Source organism: Telmatherina bonti, assembly GCF_933228915.1.
Source record: "Telmatherina bonti genome assembly, chromosome: 21".
In the NCBI taxonomy this organism is placed as follows: domain Eukaryota; kingdom Metazoa; phylum Chordata; class Actinopteri; order Atheriniformes; family Telmatherinidae; genus Telmatherina; species Telmatherina bonti.
The window spans coordinates 13649686-13670729 of NC_136630.1; the positions used below are offsets into that span (position 1 = coordinate 13649686).

The 21044-nt window shown below is 39.3% G+C and overlaps 1 protein-coding gene across 1 annotated transcript in view; it reads left to right on the top strand.

Annotated features, from left to right (window-relative positions):
- Nucleotides 1-1539: 1539 nt before the first annotated feature.
- LOC306771719 (calcium-activated potassium channel subunit alpha-1a-like) overlaps nucleotides 1540-21044 on the top strand; it is a gene marked incomplete at its 5' end in the record, with an annotated part of 98415 nt that continues 78910 nt past the window's right edge. The window contains 2 exons of the mRNA XM_079261005.1: nucleotides 1540-1773; nucleotides 15752-15895. Coding sequence (XP_079117131.1) covers nucleotides 1540-1773; nucleotides 15752-15895 — 378 coding nt within the window. The remainder of the gene's footprint in view (nucleotides 1774-15751; nucleotides 15896-21044) is intronic.

A 21044-nucleotide genomic window follows, 5' to 3' on the forward strand; every position in this document is an offset into this window, starting at 1 on the left:
TTTTTTGTTCTGTTTTGATAAAGTAACATCCCAGCTTCCATTTTCAGTCATGCAGCAGTTTCACCTGCTTGCATTTCATTCTTCATTGTTAAATGGACTTTTAAGAAGGGATATTTTCTGTCTGGTTTATGGATGGCTGTGTAACACATTCACCAGTACCTCTCGAATTATGCTGACACATTTAATTAATTCTTCTCCAAGTGAAGGTTAATATTTCTCTATCATATTAAAACAAATTCCAGGTAATGGATCAAAAGTTGTCTGTTTCTTTTGTTGTGGTGTTTAGTTTGAAGTATTTCCTGAAGTCAATTCACAATTTGGCCACCAGGGGGAGTAGTGTCCCTCTGAAGGTAGTCTAGCTGAGGAAATGTTCACTTGACAACATTATTGTTGCTGCCATTTAACACTATTATTCACTATCTTATTAAAATATGTCTTAGTGTTTCTCATGAAAATACTTACTTTATATGTTTAGCTATAATGGCTGAGATATGTTGCCTTTAAGCACCGAAATACTATTTGTACCATGTTTTCTTGAAGTATAAAAGAAATTTAGAACGTGTATTATTCTCTGCTGTGACCTAAACCTAAAGTTTTACATGTGCTGTTTAGGATGTTGCCCTCTGGATATAAATAACATCATTTTAGCAAGCAGAAAAAGCTTGGGGGAATTTAGAAATCCCCGAGTAAAACATTTAGGTTGGTAACAAAAATGAAAATATGAAAATGTTGCCACCAAAGTTTGAGAAAAGGATGACTGTAATCACAAAGTTAGTCATAAAACATTGATGAAGCGCTCCCTATAAATAACCAGAAGCATCTGCGTCTGCTGCTGACTCCTCCCCCGCTACCTGTATATCTGCGATGCCATCCTGCAACAAATGGATATGACAGGCAGCCACTGGAGCCACAATCATCGACAGGAAACTATTTTACCACCAGAAAACTGCTACTTCAGTTAGAATATAGGGAAATAAACTGCTAGTTTTCACCTGAGGAGCGCATTCAACAGCGCGCGGAGCTGAGAAGAAGCGGACCTGCTGAACGCTGCGCGGTCCAACAAGGTGGAGGAGGACTGGCGAGGACATCACGCCTCTTCGCTCCAACAACAAATAAATAAGCCACCGTTTGTGGGTCAGAACAGCAAGAAAAAAGCCGAGGTTTTAAGCTTGGACAAAATGTGATATTTACGCACAAAACAAACGGATGACGCGCGCTTTCTGTCGCGAACGCGCATCGTGAGGCGGACGACTAAATATCGTGATTTGAAAAGAAGTTTTTTTTTTTGCCCGTGTGAATGCCGTCGCCCCAACTTTGCCGTGCTCGCCTCCAGTGAAGCCGCGTGACCAGGTAGAGGAGAGAAAAGGTGGATGACTAAAACATGCGCGAACCGGTGGGGCATCAGGGGGCGCTGGCTGGAGCACCCCAAAGCGCCTGAATCCCGCTTGAGTTGATTGTTTTAAAAAAAAAAAAAAGAGTTTGATTTTTTCCCCCCTTTTTTTCTGGAGTGAGGGGTGACAAAGTGACCAGAGGCCAATAATGCCAAAAAACAAGGACACATTGAACTCGGACCCATCAATCCACATATCCAAGATGAATGTGATCATCCCGTTTTCACCCGATGTGCCCTGTGACAGCAACGGCCAGCGGATGTGGTGGGCTTTCCTGGCCTCTTCCATGGTCACTTTCTTTGGGGGTCTCTTCATCATCCTCCTATGGAGAACTCTGAAATATCTGTGGACTGTTTGCTGCCACTGTAACGCCAAAAAGAAGGTAGGTCTTGAAACACTGCTCCTCTGTGAAATCCATCACGGTTCTTTTATTTGTTTGGCAACCAGTGCGTGACAACAGCGTGTCCAGCCAGTTTGATTTAGGAAATGGCCTTATAATTAAATCACTTCTAAGGCTTTATGGACAGAGAACACTGTGCATGACTCAGAAAAAATGAACTCTGATATTATTGGCTTAATGTGACACAACAACAGAGAGATACAGTTGAAACCATTTTTTGCTCATGAACTAGGGGAAGGCTTTTTTTTTTTCTTTTTTTTTTTTTTTGTTGTTGCACTTTTTGGGGGGTCCTCCTGTTTGTGAACTGGTGTTGATCTGGGAAATGATCCAAACAAGTAACAAGGACTTCACAGTTCTCCTAAATAAATATCGTAGGCTGTTAAACCTCCTTATTGACTGGTTTTTTGGGCGTGAAGTCAGTTAGTTGTGGCTTCTGGCAATTTTACCACATTTTTGCCCCAACTCCAAAACAGTGGGGGTGAATGCAAGCTTATTTGTGATGTTGAATTGAGTATAAAAATATAGAATATATCCAGCTAACCACCTTCCAGAAATGTTGTGCTTTATGTTTTAATGAGTCTTTATTAATGTTCTGTTGGGCCTACTATGCAATGAGATAATAGTGCTTCTATGTGGATTATCCACACCTGAATAAGCTCATTAATAATCTGCTTTAAAAATGGAAAGTATCAAGGTAAGACCTAATGTCAATTTAATTTCTCAAAAGATTAAATATTTGATATAATTTCTGAAAAAGTACATCAGCAACACACGTATAGATTTTATGTGCGCTCTGAAAATCATCGCAAAGTGAGGATGAGTTTGGTCATTTCAGGACACACAGAGCTGTTGCTTGGGGATTGTATTATAAAATGACTAAAACAAGAAAAACAAAAACAAAAACCAACACATCTTTTCTGTATTCTCAGCAAACAGTATGTTGATGACTGATCCTGTTTCACGTTTGATAAACACTTTCTCAAGTTTTGATTTAAAGCTGAAATGATGGGTGACGCCTTGTCCAGCCAGTGGAACGCAGGGCTTCCTGATCATGGGACAACCAGCATCATTTTCATTTTAATTAAAAAAAAACAAAAAAAAAAACAAAAAAAGAAAATTAAACTAAACTATTATACAGAATATGTGATTTTTTTTTATTGACCAGATTTCTCTGATCAAAAACTGTAATGTCACTATAAGGCTGCAGTCCTACAATAAACACACACCTTCTAGTCTTTCCATCATGTTCAGCATTAATAAGATTCCGATTTTTGTAATCACTTCATGAATAAAAGATACTGTTTCCATCCTCCCTCATGCAGAAGGACAAAGATGGACTGGCAGATGAAGGTGCCTGAGATAGAGCACTTTGTGTTTTTGTGTTCATGTCTCAGACAGAAGGACAGAAGAAGAGAAATGACAAAGCCTGTGGTGCTGACCTTTTTGTAAGGACATCTGTATCTTATCTGTCGTTTAAAACTAGTGAAAAAAAAAAAGATTGCAGGAAAAAATGATTTTATCTGATGTTTCTGTTGAGGCATAATCAGTAGAAATCGTAAATGTTATGCAGTGATTTTTTTGTCTTTAAACTGAAAGAATGCAGAAAAATGTCTGCTTAACTGATTTGTCCACTGAAAATCCAGATCATTTAAAAAACAAGACAGAAAAGATGCAAGTCAACAGCAATCAACAAATGTTTGGCTTATTTTTTTACTTTGGTTATGTAACCAAAAAGATCACTTAATTTTCTTGCAGATTTCTGTTCTCACTAGCAAAGAACTCAGCTTTTTATAGCCATGAAGAAAAGAAACAGTGTGAAATAAAACCGAACGAGGTTGTTCATTTCCACAAAGAGTTCCCGAGTGAATAAAAGAGAGCAGTCAGATTCTGTGTTTCCTCCCTGATTTTTGCCAAGTGGAGCTGGTGAGCTCCACCAACCTGTTGTGTTACTCTGAGGGAGTCGGCCAGAGACAAGGCATCCTTTCACTTCCAGTCTCCCCCTCTTCTTTCTCTCTCTCTCTTCCTCTCTGCCTTTTGCTCTGCTGGCATCAATTCCACACCTCTGTTCCTGTCTCTTTCTCACCCTTATTTCTCATCCAAGAATCAACAGTCCTCCAAAGAGTCAGAAATGCAGTGTCAGGTGCATACAGTATGTGCTGTATGAATCAGTGTTTTTGTTGCTAAGCAACAAGCAAGCTAAGGATTTCATTATAAGAGTAAATCTTTCTCTGTTATGCAGTTGTCTAGGCTGGGAGATGCGGCAGGTTGTGTTGAAGGAACACAACACCCCCCCCCCCCCCCCCCCCCCCCCCCCCCCCCCCCCCCCCCCACACACACACACACACACACACACACACACACACACACACACACACACACACACACACACTATGCATGTCATTAACAGCTGAAACATGGAGATTTCAGTGCATTGTTTATAGATGGAAGTTGATTATCTGTTTGCAGCCTGTTTCCCCTCCCTAGTGGGCGTTCGCTGCCCACTGTGTCCAGTTCTGTCTTGATGGCTCTCGTGTCTCTAAGACTGAGTTCCTCCCGCTGAGGCTCTGCTTTATAAATCTAATGGTAATCGATAAAAGTCATTATTTGCGGGGTTCTGATAAATGGCTGCTATTATAAGACCAGGAGGAAGAAAGAAATTGCGCTCAGCGTAAATGGCGACATTCTTGCAGTGGGAGGATGAAGAGCTGTGGCAGCTCCTCAGTCATGTTGCGTGGTCTAAGTTGTATGGAAGGATTGTGTTTTTGTTTTGTTTTTCATTTAGTATGAAAGCTGCTGGACGTTTAAGAGTCCACAACCTTCAAAACTAAACATGACGTAGCCATTAAAAGGCCTCTTGCCAGCAGTGATGTGAGACAGCTGTTGCTTTGACCCAGAATGACTCTTTAAAATGCTAAAAACTCACTTTTTTTTTAACACAACAGTGAGATTTACAGCTTTGGTTTACAGTAATTTAGATTAAAAACTATTAAATGCACGTCTGTAACAATTATTTTCAACATTTTAAGCTCCCTGCAGGATATGTTTGTTGATCTTACTTTTAACCAACATGTTGATGGACTTTAATATTTGCAGGCTGAATTGAGAGAAATGCAGCTTCATGCATTCCTCCTGTATCTGCATGTAAATACTAAGTCTGGCCATGATGAGCCTAATATTGAGAATTTAGTTTACACTGTAGAGACCGTCTTCTGTAATCAGTTTTTATTGTTATTTAGAGGCTTCTTTCTTATATTACATGTCTTTATAAAAACACTCAAATGATTCCCTTTAGCTGATTAACATGCATATTTATGACAAGCTAATGTTTCAGAGAAGTTGTTCTGAGTAAGTATTTGTCTCTTTTACAGAACGTGGATGTTTTTTACTTTTTGCATTGTGTGTCTATATCTTGTAAACTTTATGTATCTTTTATTCTGTTTTATTCTACAGTCATTTAGCAGATGCTTTTATCCAAAGCGACTTACATATGAGTGAGAACAACACAAGTATGAAATCTAACAGTAGAGGACATCGTAGGAAGGTGCTCATGGACTGTCCAGTTGGACGCAGGTCCTTCCTTGAAGTGCTACAGGCTTTTTTTTTTGTTTTGTTTACTCCCTTCCCACGCTATAATACCACCTATGTTATAATACAAAGAATTAATACCATAAAGTTTGTTGCAAAGAATTTGGCTAAGTTCTCCAACTTTCCAATAAATATAGCTATACTAAGTGTTGAAGTGCTCCTTGAAGAGCTGAGTCTTCAGCTTGCTCTTAAAAGTAGACAAGGACTCTGCAGAGCGGACAGAGTTTGGGAGATCATTCCACCATTGTGGCACAACAGCTAGTGATTTAGTCCCAAGAAAGGGTGGTAACACGAGGCGTCTTTCACTGGTGGAACGTAGCCGTGGAGAGGGAGTGTAGGCCTGGATTAGGGAGTGAAGGTAGACGGGAGCCGTTTCAGTTTTTGTTTTGTAAGCCAGAAGCAAAGCTTTAGATTTGATGTGTGCTGCAACTGGAAGCCAGTGACGAGCGATTAGCAGCGGAGTGACATGAGCTCGTTTGGGTTGTTTGAAAACCAGACGCGCTGCGGCGTTCTGGATCATCTGCAGAGGTTTGACAGAACACGCAGGCGGACCTGCCAGTAGGGAATTGCAGTAATCAATGTGTGAGATGACCAGAGCCTAAACCAACAGTCGTGTGTTCTGTCAGGTACGGTCTGATTCTCTTGATGTTGTAGAGAGCATATCGGCAGGTACGGGCAACCGAGGCAACATGGACCTTAAAGGTCAGCTGGTCATCCACCATGACCCCAAGATTCCGGGCAGCAGGCGAAGCACTTTGTCTTCTTTTAATTCCTTTAACATTATGCCAATCAGGTAGTGTGAACCCCTATCATATTTGTGCTTCAAATATCACTGTAAGGCTGTAATTTGATTAAAGAAAAGTCTTTAAGGGAATTCATATTCTGATAGTGTGTGTGCCTTTTTGTGTGCTTTATGCCAAGAAATAAGCTGGTAAACATTAAATAACATTTGGATGATTTTTCTTCTTTTAGAGTTAACTAAAAAGCAGGTCATGAACATCCAGCTCACCATGTGCACCTTCTGGCAGTGACTCAGTGTTCTTGCATGTGTCAGTGTCGTGGCCTGGAGGTGTTTGCAGGGTGCTGATTGGAAGGTTCGAATAAAGAGTTGCTCTCATGCTGTAGGTCTAAAAGCTGTCGGAAATATTGTAACTATGAGATGAGTGCTCGCGATCAAACAGCAGAAGTTGAAGTAGGTGAGTGGCAATTTGCTCTTTGTCTCTGTCTTGTGCACAATTACGCACAAAATGCCAGCACTTTTTCTAAAGTGCAAGTAAAAAAACACGAGAGAAAAAATGGGATTTAGATGGAGTCTGTTGGAGCTTATCTGATTTATTTAACTAACAAGGGGGAAAAAAGTGTCCTTGAGCTCAACACGAAAACATCAGCTTTGCATTCATGGAAGGCAACATCATTCTCAGCAACTCTGCTTTGTCACTTTTCTTCATAGACAATATAATTCCCTGTTATACCAGTTTGATTGGGTGTGTAATGAGCTGGGCAGCTATTAGCTACATTTATTGCATAACATACGCAGCATGCTGCAGCTTCACTGCTCCATCTGGGATCCAACAGGTTTCTGATTAACACAAACGTTTGACATCTCTTCTGCTGCTTACAAGATTTCGTTAGAAAAAGATGCGCTTAAAGGTCAACAAAAGTAAAAAATTAACAGTTTAGTCGTTTTTCATATAAAATAGGCACTAAATTTTCTCAGTTACTTGTATAAAAAAAGCAAAATCTCTCATTTTTCCACATTTTTTTCCAGCTGCATTGACAGTTGCATAAGTGCTATTTCTGCAGCTAAAGTTCAAATTTATTTCTCAAAGATGTTTATATTTATCATAGATTTACTTGACACGTTGGAAGGTCTTGGAAATCGTCCCTCTTTGTGATAAAGACGAGAATCAGATATTTCTGGAAGTTTAACCTCCTCCGAGATGATCTTAGTTCATTATTAATCTGATTTATATTAATATATTTCTAAATAATTGATTCATTTTTGGAGAAATAGTGTCAGGACCTACATGTTATATTCAACTTTAATGCGCTCGCGCTTTGAGAAATGATCCCGAAAATAGGCTCACAGTGCTGATCAATGATCTCTGGTGTCACAAGGACTGGATTTAGTTGAGATTTTGGGACCTAAATTTGGAGACGACTCATTAAAATGACTTAGAAAAAAAATGTGCTGCCTAGATGTGCTTTTTCTTGCCATTAAAAACCCATCTTGTACATTTTAATTTTATTAAAATAAATAAGCAGATTGTTTTGATTTGTTGAATCACATCCTATTAGGAAAAATAAATAAATAAAATAAACACCAGGTGTATACGTTCTAGTTAGAACTACTTAAATGTCAAAAACACAGCACTTCAATGTCACTCGGAAGGCATCTTCCTGGGTTTGACCTTAAGATGAAATCAACCATCACAGCTTTTTAAATAATAATTGGACAGTGTCATGAGTCACAAATCATTAATCTTTGAACTCTGCTTTTAGTGGCATTAAACGTATCATGGCCGATGTGGTTTCAGTGCACATTTTTAAGCTTGGTCATTAAAGAGCGAAGGGAAAACAGCTTGGTGCCAATTAAGTCTACTTAACGGCTATCACTTCCCTCCGCACAGCCTGTGTCACTTCATTCATTAAAACGGGAAAAGTGCAGTGCGCATAAATACATCAGGTCAAGTCTTCCAGCAAGTTATGTTGGCTATAAATAAATGACACTTTGGCAAATGAAGCAGGGCCGTGTTTCATTTCTTTTGGAGAGAAAATTAATGGTGCTCTACAATGTTTCGGACCTAAATGTATTAAAGTGCGATGCGAATAAAGTGCAGTGAGTAAGCGTTTGTGAAAGAAATGCAGCTCAGCAGGGCCGGGTCTAGAACATTTTGATGGGAAGGGCCAAATTGGGGACCACACTTGGAAACAGGGTGGTGCACGTAAATGAAACCCTTTTGATAGATTTAATCAATTTTTAGGAAACAATGAGTTATTATGAGTTAGTTATTATAAAGTGGCCATCTAATGGAACAGTAAAACATTTGTATAAAATCTAATCACATGTTTTATCAGTCTTTTTTACTTACTTTTTCTAAAATATAAACAGTTTTGACTGACAAAAATGATTGTCCACATATGCGACATGAGTTAAAAGCTCGGAAAAATAACTTTTCAAGTTGTTTTGAACCTAGCTTGAAGGTAGTCCTACCTTAGAAATCCAGTCTTTAATTCTCAAATTACAGCTTGATTCATTCATTTTCTGTGCTACTCGCTTGCTCATTGCAGGGATCCCGTGAACCTGCATTGGACTAAGTGGAGGATATTTGAAGTCTGAGAAAACTAACAATCATTGTGTCTTAATCAGGAATATTTTTCAGACTGCAACAGTGGAACAAACCTCTTCATGAAAAGTAAAATATTCATTTAAGTTTCAAATCTGTGAAACATCCCTTTACGTTATGTTAGGCTACGTTCACACTACAGGCTGAAGTGACTTAAATCTGATGTTTTTGTCCCTATGCGACCTGTAACCGATCTTTTCTTAACAGTCTGAACGACACAGATCTGATATTTTCGAATGTGACCCAGGCCGCTTGGATATGTGGTCCTAAATCCGATATGTATCTGATCTTTTGCCATTCAGATCTTCAGTCTGAATGGTCAGGTCGCATTAATCCGACCGACGCGTCATTGACACATGACAAACGTCATTATTCTGCGTTTGTTGTTTATGAACTCTTTATCGGTAAATGCGCTCACATCACTCTCCCACCAATCCTGACTGCGACTCTGAACCCAAACATTTCTCTCTACAGTTGTTGCTGCCACAGCTCCACAAAACTTTTACTTTCCTCTTCCGTAAACGTCTCCTTAAAACAAACCCATTCACAATGTTGTGGCTACGGTTGGACAAAACTTTTAACTTCTATTTAACTTTTACGGTTGGACAAAACTTTTAAAATAGCAAATGCTCTGCTGCCATCCATATTTACTTCCACAAACACAAAGACGTCACACGCGCGCTCACAGCACGTCGCCGTGTCTTCTACGCATGCGGGACGCTTCTGGTGCGCATGAGGTTCATACAGGAGATCACATACAAGTCACATTTGATCGGAAATGTGAACGGACTTTCAAAAAATTCGGATTTCACAAAAACATCCGATATGAGCAGCAAGCCCTGCAGTCTGAACGTAGCCTTAGTTCTAGCGCAAACAATCCTTTGTTTAGAAGTTTGCCAAACCATGTGTGCACTAAAACACACTAATATATTTTTAGAAGTTCATGTGATTCTAACAAATATACCAAAACATTTCCAAGTTCCTTATATTTGTATGTTGTGTTTCATGACTAAACAGCAGATGACGTGAACTTTCTTTTAGTCTTCCAACGTATCACATCCAAGTGTCAGTTAAACACCATGAAACTAAACACACGTGTTGTGTTTCATAACATAAACTCAAACAGTCGCTGACTGATGAGTCAAACATCGTGTTTGTCTGATCCACTCACTCTGATCTCTTTATGTGGATATAAAAGTGAGATTTGACTTCATTTCCCCTGAGGCATTGTCTCCGAGCCAGTCTGATGAGATCTTCTTTGTAAAAATAAATGATGTATTTTCACATAAGTTTCACTGGTTCAGTTCACAATGTAAGCTTACTGTATAGCTTTTTAATGACAGCAAGAGGAAATGTTATTATTTAGTGTTTTTTACCTGCTGCTTGACATGTATAAACTGTTGAATCTCTACTGCAGAATCTCCCTCCCTGGATCTTGTTGGCTGCATTAGCTTCTAAGTGAACTGGACATGTTATTATAATGTTATGAGGTTAGCTTTGGAGCTCTGGACAGGCAGTAGGAAGCGTAACAAGGCCTGATGCTGCTCTGCTTGTCTGTGACTAATGGCTCTGAACATGATTGCATTTCCCTGTGCAGCCAGCTATTTAGTAATACTGACGAGGATGACTGAACTTAAAAGCCGTTGGGTGGGTGGAAACCATGTTTACTTTAACATTTGCAAGCATATTTACCAAGTTAAGTATTAGAAAGTTGACTCTTACATTTTCTGAGACATTTACCCACTATACTTTTATTCTGCTTCCAGCACTCGAGATCAGGTAAAACACTAGAGATGCTGAAAGATCTGTGTTAATGCTCATATACTCTTGACCTAAATGCTTTTATCAGGTTTGTCCACTTGCAGTACTTAAGGAAATATACGTGTGCCGAACCGATCTGTTAATTGATTTTTCTGTATAAGCTGAAATGGTGCTTTTATTCAAACATGGCTCTTCTGTGACAAACATCACTTTCATTTTTAATTGAGTATTGCTCCCATCCTCTAAAGTAGAATTGTGTTGGTGCTCTTAATGTTTTTTTCACATCAACAAATCCCATAAAAGACCAAAACCAACAATGATTTGGCTGTTTTGAGAGGTATTTCTTGTGGATATAAAGAACCAATGCAACTTACTCCCACTAAAACTATTAAGGGATGAGTCAGAATAAGTCATTTTTAATGTTTTTAAGAAATCCCAGGAAAGACCCAAACCAACAATGTGGTAATCCATATCTGAGTCCTGTCTGAAACTCCTCATTCTGTTTGTGGGATTGAGCTGCGACACCATTGATTTTTGAAGACGTAAATCCTTAACAACAGCCAACAAATAGGAAGTTTAATTTCTTTGAAAGGGCTCAGTCACTTCCTAAAGCAGCTGGATATGATGTTTGGCAAGCATGACTCAAGATGAGAAGCAGGAGTACTGCTGGGGGGTATTTCAAGCAGGCCATTGGTTCACACTTGTTCTCCAGAAAGTGTTGGAGTGAAGAAAAACAAAACAAAACAAAAAGCCACTGACCTATACTCTTTTTTGTATATAATAGAAAAGCTTAGTTTTATGTAGTAACACTGGGGATTGACCACTCAGACAGGAATTTGTTAGTGGGAAAGAATTGTAGTCTGTATTTTATAGATCTATCACAATCTTAGATGCTTCAGTACTTTTGAGTCAAGTTATTCATCAATAAGATTTGTCTAAAAATGTATTTGTTGTAAGAAAATGAGGTTGTGAAAAAAAATATGTTGTAATTTCTATTTGTTTGTTTACTTTTCAGAATATGGAAATGATCTTTTATCCTTTCCTTTTTTCCTAAGCCAGACTGCAGGCAAACGAATGCCTTAAATCACAACTGTGGACTGATTAGTGTGTTGCAAATCATATTCATTCATCCCTCAGTTTAATTCAGTGATGCTGCAAACCCACCCCCCAGCTTTACAAAGATTTATGTTGGAGTGGAAGCACAACACATGCTGCATGCCAGGAGTTCTTTGAAGCTAGCTGCCCTATTACAGGGACACACTGTAGTCCATTCTGCATCTGGAGAATGCAGTATGTTGAGATCTTGGGCATAAACGCTACAACAAAGAGGAGAGCTGTGATAGTGAAAAAAATGCCTTGCATGCTAATAGTAACCACGTGAATGGTCTTTTCCCCATATTTAACCATGAGATAGATATAGTTGTAGGAGACAGGACTGAAAGAGAGAGAGAGAGCGAGAGAGAGAGAGAGAGGGAGGGAGGTGCGGTGCTGTTGAGACAGAGGAGGATGTCACAGAGATGTATTAGCCTCCTGAATGTGGGGATGTTTCATTGAGGTGCATGGCTAACCTCTGCATCCTGTCTCGATTTCCTGCTCTGTGAATCATGCCAGTCCCATCAGACAGATGGAAAGGCATGAAGAAAGACAGTCAGCCAGACAGACAGACAGACAGCCCACTCAGTGGAGCAGAAACACCAGGCGCTCAGTGGCTGCTATGGATACACACTGCTGTGGTCTCTTTTCTGCTCTCGCTGTGTGTTTACTGAATGCATGTGTACGAGCATGTATGTCGGTTCATTTTCCAGGCCATGAGACTGGTCACTAAATTTAGAAAGGTGCATTTGTGTTTGTAAATTGGTGACTTTTTTATTTATCCTATTTTGCACAACTGTTTATTACAAACATGTAGAGTCATGATTATCACCTAACTTCACATCTTTCCTCTTTTTAGCATTTTTCATCTCAATGTTTTGTTTTTTTCCCCCTCATAACTTGTAGGTGTGACAGGGAACTGATTTTTAGGCAGAAACTAGTGTCTACTTTTCAGGACCAGTAAACAAGCAGACACAGATAGTGAGCAGCAGGTGAACATGGTGTGGAACATTAAGGGTCAGACTTCTATTAGCTTTTCTCAAAATCTGTCCATCCATTTTCTTAATCGCTTGTTGCAATCAAGGGAAGACTGGATCCTATCCCAGCAATTATTGAGTGAGAGGCAGGGTACACCCTGGACAGGTTGCCAGTCCATCACAGGCCAAGGTGTCAAAATAAAACTAGAATAAAATAAAATCTTCCCCAATAAGGCATTTGAACTGGTGACCCGAAATGCCTCCATCCAGTCAGTACGCAAGCTGTTTGAATAACACTAACTTCTAAGCTGAAAAAAACCCTGGGGCCCGCGCTCTGTCTGCCCTGGGTGGCCAGTGCCTGGCTAGTCCGGGCCTGCTGGGACCTGTTCCACCTGACTGTGGGGGATTCTGGCTGGGGTCCCCCCTTCTGCCGCCTCTTTGATGGGTGCATGGCTGGCTCCGGAGTGGGGCAGTTGGGGTCTGTGCTTAGGGGTTGCTGCTGGTTGCCCGGGTCTCGGGGGTCCTCCTATCCTCCCTCTTATCTTTGTGTCACATTGGCATGATCACTTTTCTCTGAACACGTTCCACTCTGTAAGTTCTGCATGTGATACAGTCACTGAGTTGTCCTGCAGGTTTATTTACAAACAGCAGCTAGTTTTCTTTGTGTGTTTCTCATTTATATTTAACTTTGGCGCTTCCGACAGTTGATAGCTTAGTCCTCCACAGGGGGGTATGAATCTGAGGTTGGCTTGTATTTTACAATGTATTTTACAATAGATATGTGTTGATACAGGCGAGTGCGAATTTGTGTGTATTTGTGTATATGTGTATATACAGGCTGGGCGATATATCGAGTATACTCGAGATATCGTGGCTAGTCCCCTGTGCGATATAGAAAATGCCTATATTCGTCATATTTGAGTATCCTGTTGTCATGCAGTTGTTTTTAGCTGTGGGCGGGGTTTTCTCCCTCCTCCTCGACTCTCCACCGCTTTGCACAGAGAGTTAAAGCAAGCGCACCTCGTTACGTACATAACGTGAGCTACATGCTACGTCATGAGAAGCAGTGTGTAGCCACTGTTGCCAACTTGGTGACTTACTCACTAAATCTGGCGACTTTTTTTGTGAAAAGCGACAAGCGACAAATCTAGCGACTTTTACTGGAGTTATTAGAAACTTTCCTGGTGTTTTGGCGACTGACTTTAAAGCGCATATTGTAAAGTTATTGTTACGAACGAGTCTTTCCCCGTCCTAAAGCACTCAGTCGCTCCGGCTGCAGGTGCAGCCAGTCAGAGGAGCAGAGAGGACACCTGCACGACTCCACCTACAGTCAAAATGAACAACAAAATCCGCCACTGATCCCGCTCTGGATTACAGAGTGGGATGTAAATTGCAAAGTTTTTCACGTCATGCAAAAATAACTAATTCTATTTGATTACATTCACAGCCTCTGTCACTTACTCACCTCATCCACTGTGTGTGTGACACAAGCTAAATATTTATCTGACTCGTCATGTCTCTAGAAAGTACAGAAAGAAGTGGGAATCAAACCCTGAATTAAAAGCTGGCTGAAGCAGTTTATTGGAGACGATACGAGGACATTCTGCCTGTATTATAAGACTGATTTCTACGCTAAACTCTGCGATTAAAAAAATACACGACAACTAAAAAAACGTATCCACAAAGCAAAGCCTTATAATAGTTCATCATTTGCAAATTCACCCCCTAGAGCCCCTTTTTTCATATGTTGCATTTATTACATCATGCAAAGTCACTTTATTTTGTTTTAAAATGTTTCTGCCACTGCTTTAACTGTTTAATAAATACGGTTTTGATCAGTTTGCTTCGTTACAATTTCATCCTTTTGGCATGAATGTTTAAAATCAGCATATCTTAATGCAGTATGAACAATTATGTTTTAATGGAGACACAAAATCATCTTACAGATGTGATTGTATGCACCAAAGCATTCATTCAAGGCTAAGCTAAATATCGAGATATATATCGTATATCGTGACATGCCATAAAAATATCGGGATATTACTAAAAGGTCATATTGCCCTGCCCTACATGCATATGTATGTTTTTTTTTTCCTCTCTCTTTTTTATCAGTCTCTCTTTCACTTCCTGAATGAGGTGTTTTCTGTTCTTTCTCTTTCTCTTACTGTCTCTCTTCTATCCTTTCCAGTCCAGTCTGGCAGTGCTAACTCTGCAAAACAAACAATGCAAAATAAATAGAGAAATAAAAAAAGAATTCAGAAAGTAAAGGGGATCATTATATCTATAAAACTCTATAAAGTAAATTAGCTCAGCAGCATCCAGACTATCATTCTGCTTGCTTTAATGCTGGACAAGACACACACACACACACACACACACACCCAAAAAAAGCTGAAAAAAAGCACTCCACCATGTTCTAAAAAGCCCCATTGTTATTAGTTGACTGTAAAAAATTAAAACGACACTGAAGTTTTCCACGTGGAGTTTGTATATGCAAGTTAAGGATCTGGGATAATCGATTTCAAAAAGATGGGTGTGAGATATTAACATGGAAAGAAATCAGTGGCGGGTTTTTTGTTTTTTTTTTACACTTATTCACTTTGTGATCTGTTTTCATAAAGTATCTTTTTGCGTTCCCAGAATGTTAGTTTTGTGTTTACAAAATGCTAAAAAACTTTAAGAAATATACCAAATGTAGTGAAAAAATGACATTATTCTACCTTATAGAAACACTATATGAGCATTGTTATTATTTCTTCTTTTAACCTGGAAAAGCCACTCCAGGTTGCAGGTTTAGAAATAAAAAAAAAAAAAAGAAAAAAGTTTTAGATTGAGCAACAACAACTAATAAACCTGAAGCTCTTTAAGAAATTGATCCTTTGCTGTGCATTTTTGGTTTTTATGTGGCTTGAAAGACAAAGAAGATTGTGATGGAAAAATAGCAATAAATGTTTTTTATGCACATGATAAAAGATGCAAGAGTAGAAAATGTAAAGATTTGTCTAAAGAAACAGCAGCCAAACACTTTTGTTAACTGGAAGCTTTTTACGTAGGGAAGCACAAGAATGAGATAGAAGCTGTCATGCGCCAGCTGCAGGTTCAAAGACACAGATAATTGCATTTATTTCCAACAAGGCTTGTTTTCTGAGAAAGTTTTGTCCACTGTCTTGTTTAACTGCTTAACTGTTTTTCTTTAAGGAGGTCCACCGGATCACCTCGGGCGATGGCATTAAGCGTGTAGACAAGGATGACGCTGCAGCCAGCGAGGTGGGCTGGATGACTTCAGTCAAAGACTGGGCCGGTGTCATGATATCCGCTCAGACGCTGACAGGAAGAGTCCTGGTGAGTTCAAACTCAGTCACCATTTGTCGCCACTTTAGCCAATAAACAGTAGCCTGTTGAATAGTTTGTGAGATGAGGCTTGACAGATGATCGCTATCACCTCTGAACTTCCTCACGACAGCTGTGCACTCAAGTCCCTCATTGTCTATCTGCCACATGAATAAAAGATATTCCTTATCATAAAACAGGGTAAATTTTTGCCCAGGAGGAGCTTGCAAGTCTTGACAAGTCAGAAATTGGCCATGCTTGAATGGTCCTTGAATTAATACTTGCTTGTCTGACCCATAAATAAATCCTTTTGACTTGCATATCTTGCTCGTTTATCTCTCAACAAAGCCAGGGCAACAAAGCGAAGCGATTTAAAGAGTGTATTAAGGTCACACTCCTCATAAAGTCTGCCGGCAGTGCAGAGAAACAGATGCAGATGGAGGCGTGTGCAAGCCAGCAAATTGCATCTGATCAACTGACATGGTTACCATGGTGCTTGATGCATCTGATAGTGCCATGTGAGGCCTCTTTGACCAGTCTCTATCATTTGTTTATTTTATTGAGACACTTACCAGATTCATATTTCTTTATAACTTCCTGATCTTGTGGAATAGTGAATAGTTGACACACTGCTAATCAGTGTGACTTATTAGCAGTGTGTCAAGCGATTTATAAAGCAAAATTTAAAGGACATCTTCTCAACTTTTTGAACTAAAAATGGAGCCTCCAACCCTACCAAATACATACATCTTCTTCTTCAGCTAACTAAAGCAGGTGATACAACATATGTACATTATACAAAGTGAATATACAAAGATAAACATGTACAACTGCATACAACCTTGGGCTGTATTTGATGACACATTGTGGGCTGGACATACCACCCAGGATCAACAGTAATAGGGATTTGTTGATGTAATCCAGAATGGGTCTCCATGTTTTCAGGAATGAGTGTCATCTTTCTGAAAGTCTGGCTGGAGTTTCCTCTTATCCTGCTATGTCAGACATCACTTCCATTCAGGGCTCAAATGATGATGGAGTGACTCTTTTGTGTTGTCTCACAATGATTCTGCTGGAACTCTTTTGTTGATGGTTTTTAGATATCATGTCTGGCATACATGGAGCCTGGTTCTTAGTTAAGGAAGTAATGAACAGTTCATTTAAAAGACAGAATTTTTCCCACAAACCTTTGACCATATCACACTGATACATGTGTAGCACTGATCCAGATTCTGTTTTAGGTGAGCCAATCTGCCTGGTGTCCAGTAATATTGATGGAAGAGCTCATGGTTGATGATAATATTTATCATTTCCATAATTGCAAAAAATAATTTTTACTTTTTAAAAGGAATGATTCAATAAATTAGATTTTTTTTCAATAGGCTGTACTGGGAGTAAGTGGTAACATTATATGGTTGACTTTTGGTATTATTATAATTTTAATTATGTTTATATTACTGATTAGAGATGTATTGAATTTTCTCCAGTAGTAGGGATTCATTTAATTGGATGATAGAGAACAGGTTAATCTGCATCATTTCTCTAATGTCCTGAGCTGCCAGCCACTACAGTGACTGTTTTAGATATTGGCATAATTCAAGGTTTGCCTCAAGTAATTTTGTTGCCAGATATATGTGAAAAGAATTTGATTCACTTTGTTACTGATATAACCTAGGGATTACATGAGACCAGTAATATGTCATGGCCCTGTTTTTGTGCCACTGCACATGATGGAGGCAACATGGTTTTAATATTCTAATCCATGCTAACAATGTATACCCCAACCCAAATTTCTTTCAAATAAAACGCCCCATTCAACCATGTCAAAGTCTTTGGAGAGAAAGCTGCGACAGGATGTTAATTTTCTTTGTTTCTCCATATGTTTGGCATGTTATCTGTGAATGATTGGTACTTACAGTAACAAAGCCTACTTGTGGGGTTGTTGAAAGTATGTGTTCAGCCTCTTCAACTGCACTTTAGCCAGATTTTTACAATATTCCTTATCAAAAATACAGCCACTATTCCCCATTGTAGTGGCTGCATTTTTGATAGTGGTTCCCTTTTTTGTTCATCAGCACCGTCACCAGACTCTCATATTCATAGAGAGTTGGCCATTTTCCAATATACTGTTAAAAGCTGCCTCTAACCAAGGAGCAAGTCTCTCAAAAAATCTTTCATAAAAGTCTGCTGAAAAGCCATCTTCCCTGGGGGACTGTCCTGATTATCCCATTGATAGTATTTTTTTACTTCTTGTAGATAAATGTCACTTTCCAGCAGGTCAATATTACTGAGGGAAACAGGCAGGTTTTCTAAGGCTGAGACGAAATGCTCATATTGGTCTGTAGAAATTCTCCCCTGCGATGTGAATTCATGTCAGAATTCCTAAAACGCATTGCATCTCTCCCTTTTCCCTGCAACTGTTTCATTTTTATTATTTAAGATTATTGAGATGAGCTGTTAAACCCTGCAAGCCGGCAGCTTCCCATCTCTTTCACCAGAATTTGTAATCACATTGTCAACCTTATTTTTAACAATACTATTTATTTAATAAATCAATGCCTTTATTTGGTTAAAAGTGACTTTTTCTGGGGTTTGGGCATGTTGGTGTCTGAGCCAATCCCTCACTTTCCTTTTACAATGTATGTAATGTAGAATCAGTTGTCCAGGTATGACTACCTTAAATACCTTCCATACAACACCTGGATTAGAAACAGAAGCTTCATTATGTATCAAATATTCTTTTATAGCAGACTCTATGAATGTACATGATGCATCTGTTTATGAAAGGGAATTAAAATTCCAACACATTGCCTTTTCTACAATTTCCAACCAGCGATTTGCATGTCAGTGGCTTCCTGCCTACTATGTTCATTATTGCGTGTCAGCCACAACCAAACTTCCTCTTTACCAGAATACTAGAGTATTATATGCCTGGCTGACCCATCCTTTCTCGAATTCCACCTGTAAAGTGGCAATATCACATCTGTTTTGTTTCAAGCAATTTCATATTTTCTTAGTTTAATTAGGCGTTTACATCCAGATACCCAGAAGTTATCCTTATGAATCCCATGTGCAACATTCTTTAGTTATTATCTGTTAAAATGATTTTCTTTTTTCAGTTTATTTTTCTGAACTTTGCATAATTTGTGATATTAGGTTACTTTTTAACAACTCATAGTCCAAATTTATCATCTGCCCAGAACACAATAACAATGTTGCAGATAGAAAGAAACAGAGATGTATAACCCAGCCCATGAATTCTACCCTACTGCCTCCCTTCTGATGCTCCCAGTAAACTTTACCTTAAACTCACCTTCCTCTCACACCAATTAATAAGAAACTAAATATATAAAACTAAACTCCAGACCACAGAATGTGAGCACTACTACACGGATGGAGAGATTGCAGATTGTAGATGGAGAGATTGCTGTATATTATTAGCCAATTATAGCGATTTAAGGGAAAGCTTGCTTTGATCACACCAAGCAGTGAAAGTGCCAATAAAATAAGGCATATTAAAAGTATTTACACCTCCTTTCTGATCGCTCGCATTAAGATTAAGAGTTATGTTATTAACTTCAATGGATCAAATCAGTTACTGGCTTCCCTCTTTTCTCCAGTCTGTGCTTGGCTCAGGTGCTGCTGCTGCAGACATGCATGCTACCCTGCATGCTGGAATGCAAGCCATGACATCCCCTAGATAGTGGAACATGTGACTTTCTCCTTTAAACACACACAGTAGCTTGTTAGCTATGCTAGCTCATGTTGTTGTCACTTGTGAAGACAAGCTTTTATTCTTGTGAATTTCTCACGTTGTTGTTGAAGCGTTTTGGCTACAGCTCAGCAAAATAAACTAATTCCCGTTGAATTTCCTAAGAAGTTTGAGTTTTATCAGTCTGAAATAAAAGGTGACTGGGGAGCTCTCCTAACAAACCCAGATGTCATGATGGACATTTTCTGTAATTTGCCTTTTTTAAAAAAAAATCTCATAAGGTTGTTTGATTGTGGCTATCAGTATTTGGCATTGCATGTAATAAGACAGAGAGAAGATGAAATGAAACTGCACGAGTGGGAGTGCCATGCCAAGGCTTGCTGCAGTGCTCAGGGCTTGATCCCACTTTCACCCACCCCTTTAAATGTGGTGCAGCATCTCCAGTTGGCACTGCGTGCAGAGGTTGTTAATCATGAATTCTGGTTGAGGCGTACACACAGCTATTGTAGCCTGATATGGCATATCTCTGTAGCATGGACTTCAAGTATGTGGGACAATAACTTTAACGTGGTACTGACTTTTTTTTTAAATTTGGTATCATTTGGACATCTTGTCAAAACACGTTTAAGATTCCTTTCTTACCAAAAAGGCTGCTTTTGCATGAGACAATCATTTGCTTGTCTTCCTCCACATCATTTGAAACTCCCCGCAGCATCTTGTCTGTCTTCATCCCGAGCATGGTGGTGGTGAGGGTTAATGTTGTTATTAACAGAAGAAAACATAAACGCAGCTGCGTTTCCTTGTTTTTCACTTTAAAACACCAACGCGCCTCTCAACTTGTGTGTGTATATATGTGTGCGTGTGGAGCTCAAGTGCTCTGTCTCAATGATGGCTTGACACACAACTGTTTAGCAAGCGCTCGTCTGTAACCATGGCAACTGCAGCTTACCTAAACGCGGCAGATGTGTGTTTTCTCTTTCAGCCTTTTTAGGGCACACATTAAAGCCTATTTCCAGGCCATCTGAGAGGGGGATTTACTGGGAAGTACAAGCAAAGGATGGCTTAAATAACATACAAAGGATGTTTACGTACCGGTACACGTACTTATCGTGTGGATGTGTGTGTGTGTGTGTGTGTGTGTGTGTTTATGTGTTTGCTGACCTACTATTCCCACATCTTCACCTACATTTTTTTCTTCAGACGTTTTCTCTTTGCAGGCAGCCTGTTTTCTTTTACTCCAGCTGATCTTATAACAAGTTTTGAGGTTGGAGGGATTCATTTTTACTTCACCACCCCAGGAGTTTCAGTTTGTGGTTCATCTGAATTTAAGTCGGTGTCTACCCTAACCACTTTGGTGCAACCATAGAAGACCAGCCAAGCCTATTTTTTAATGAAGTTTTAATTAATGAATTATTGAACACATCAACACACAAACACAGTAAAAAAAAA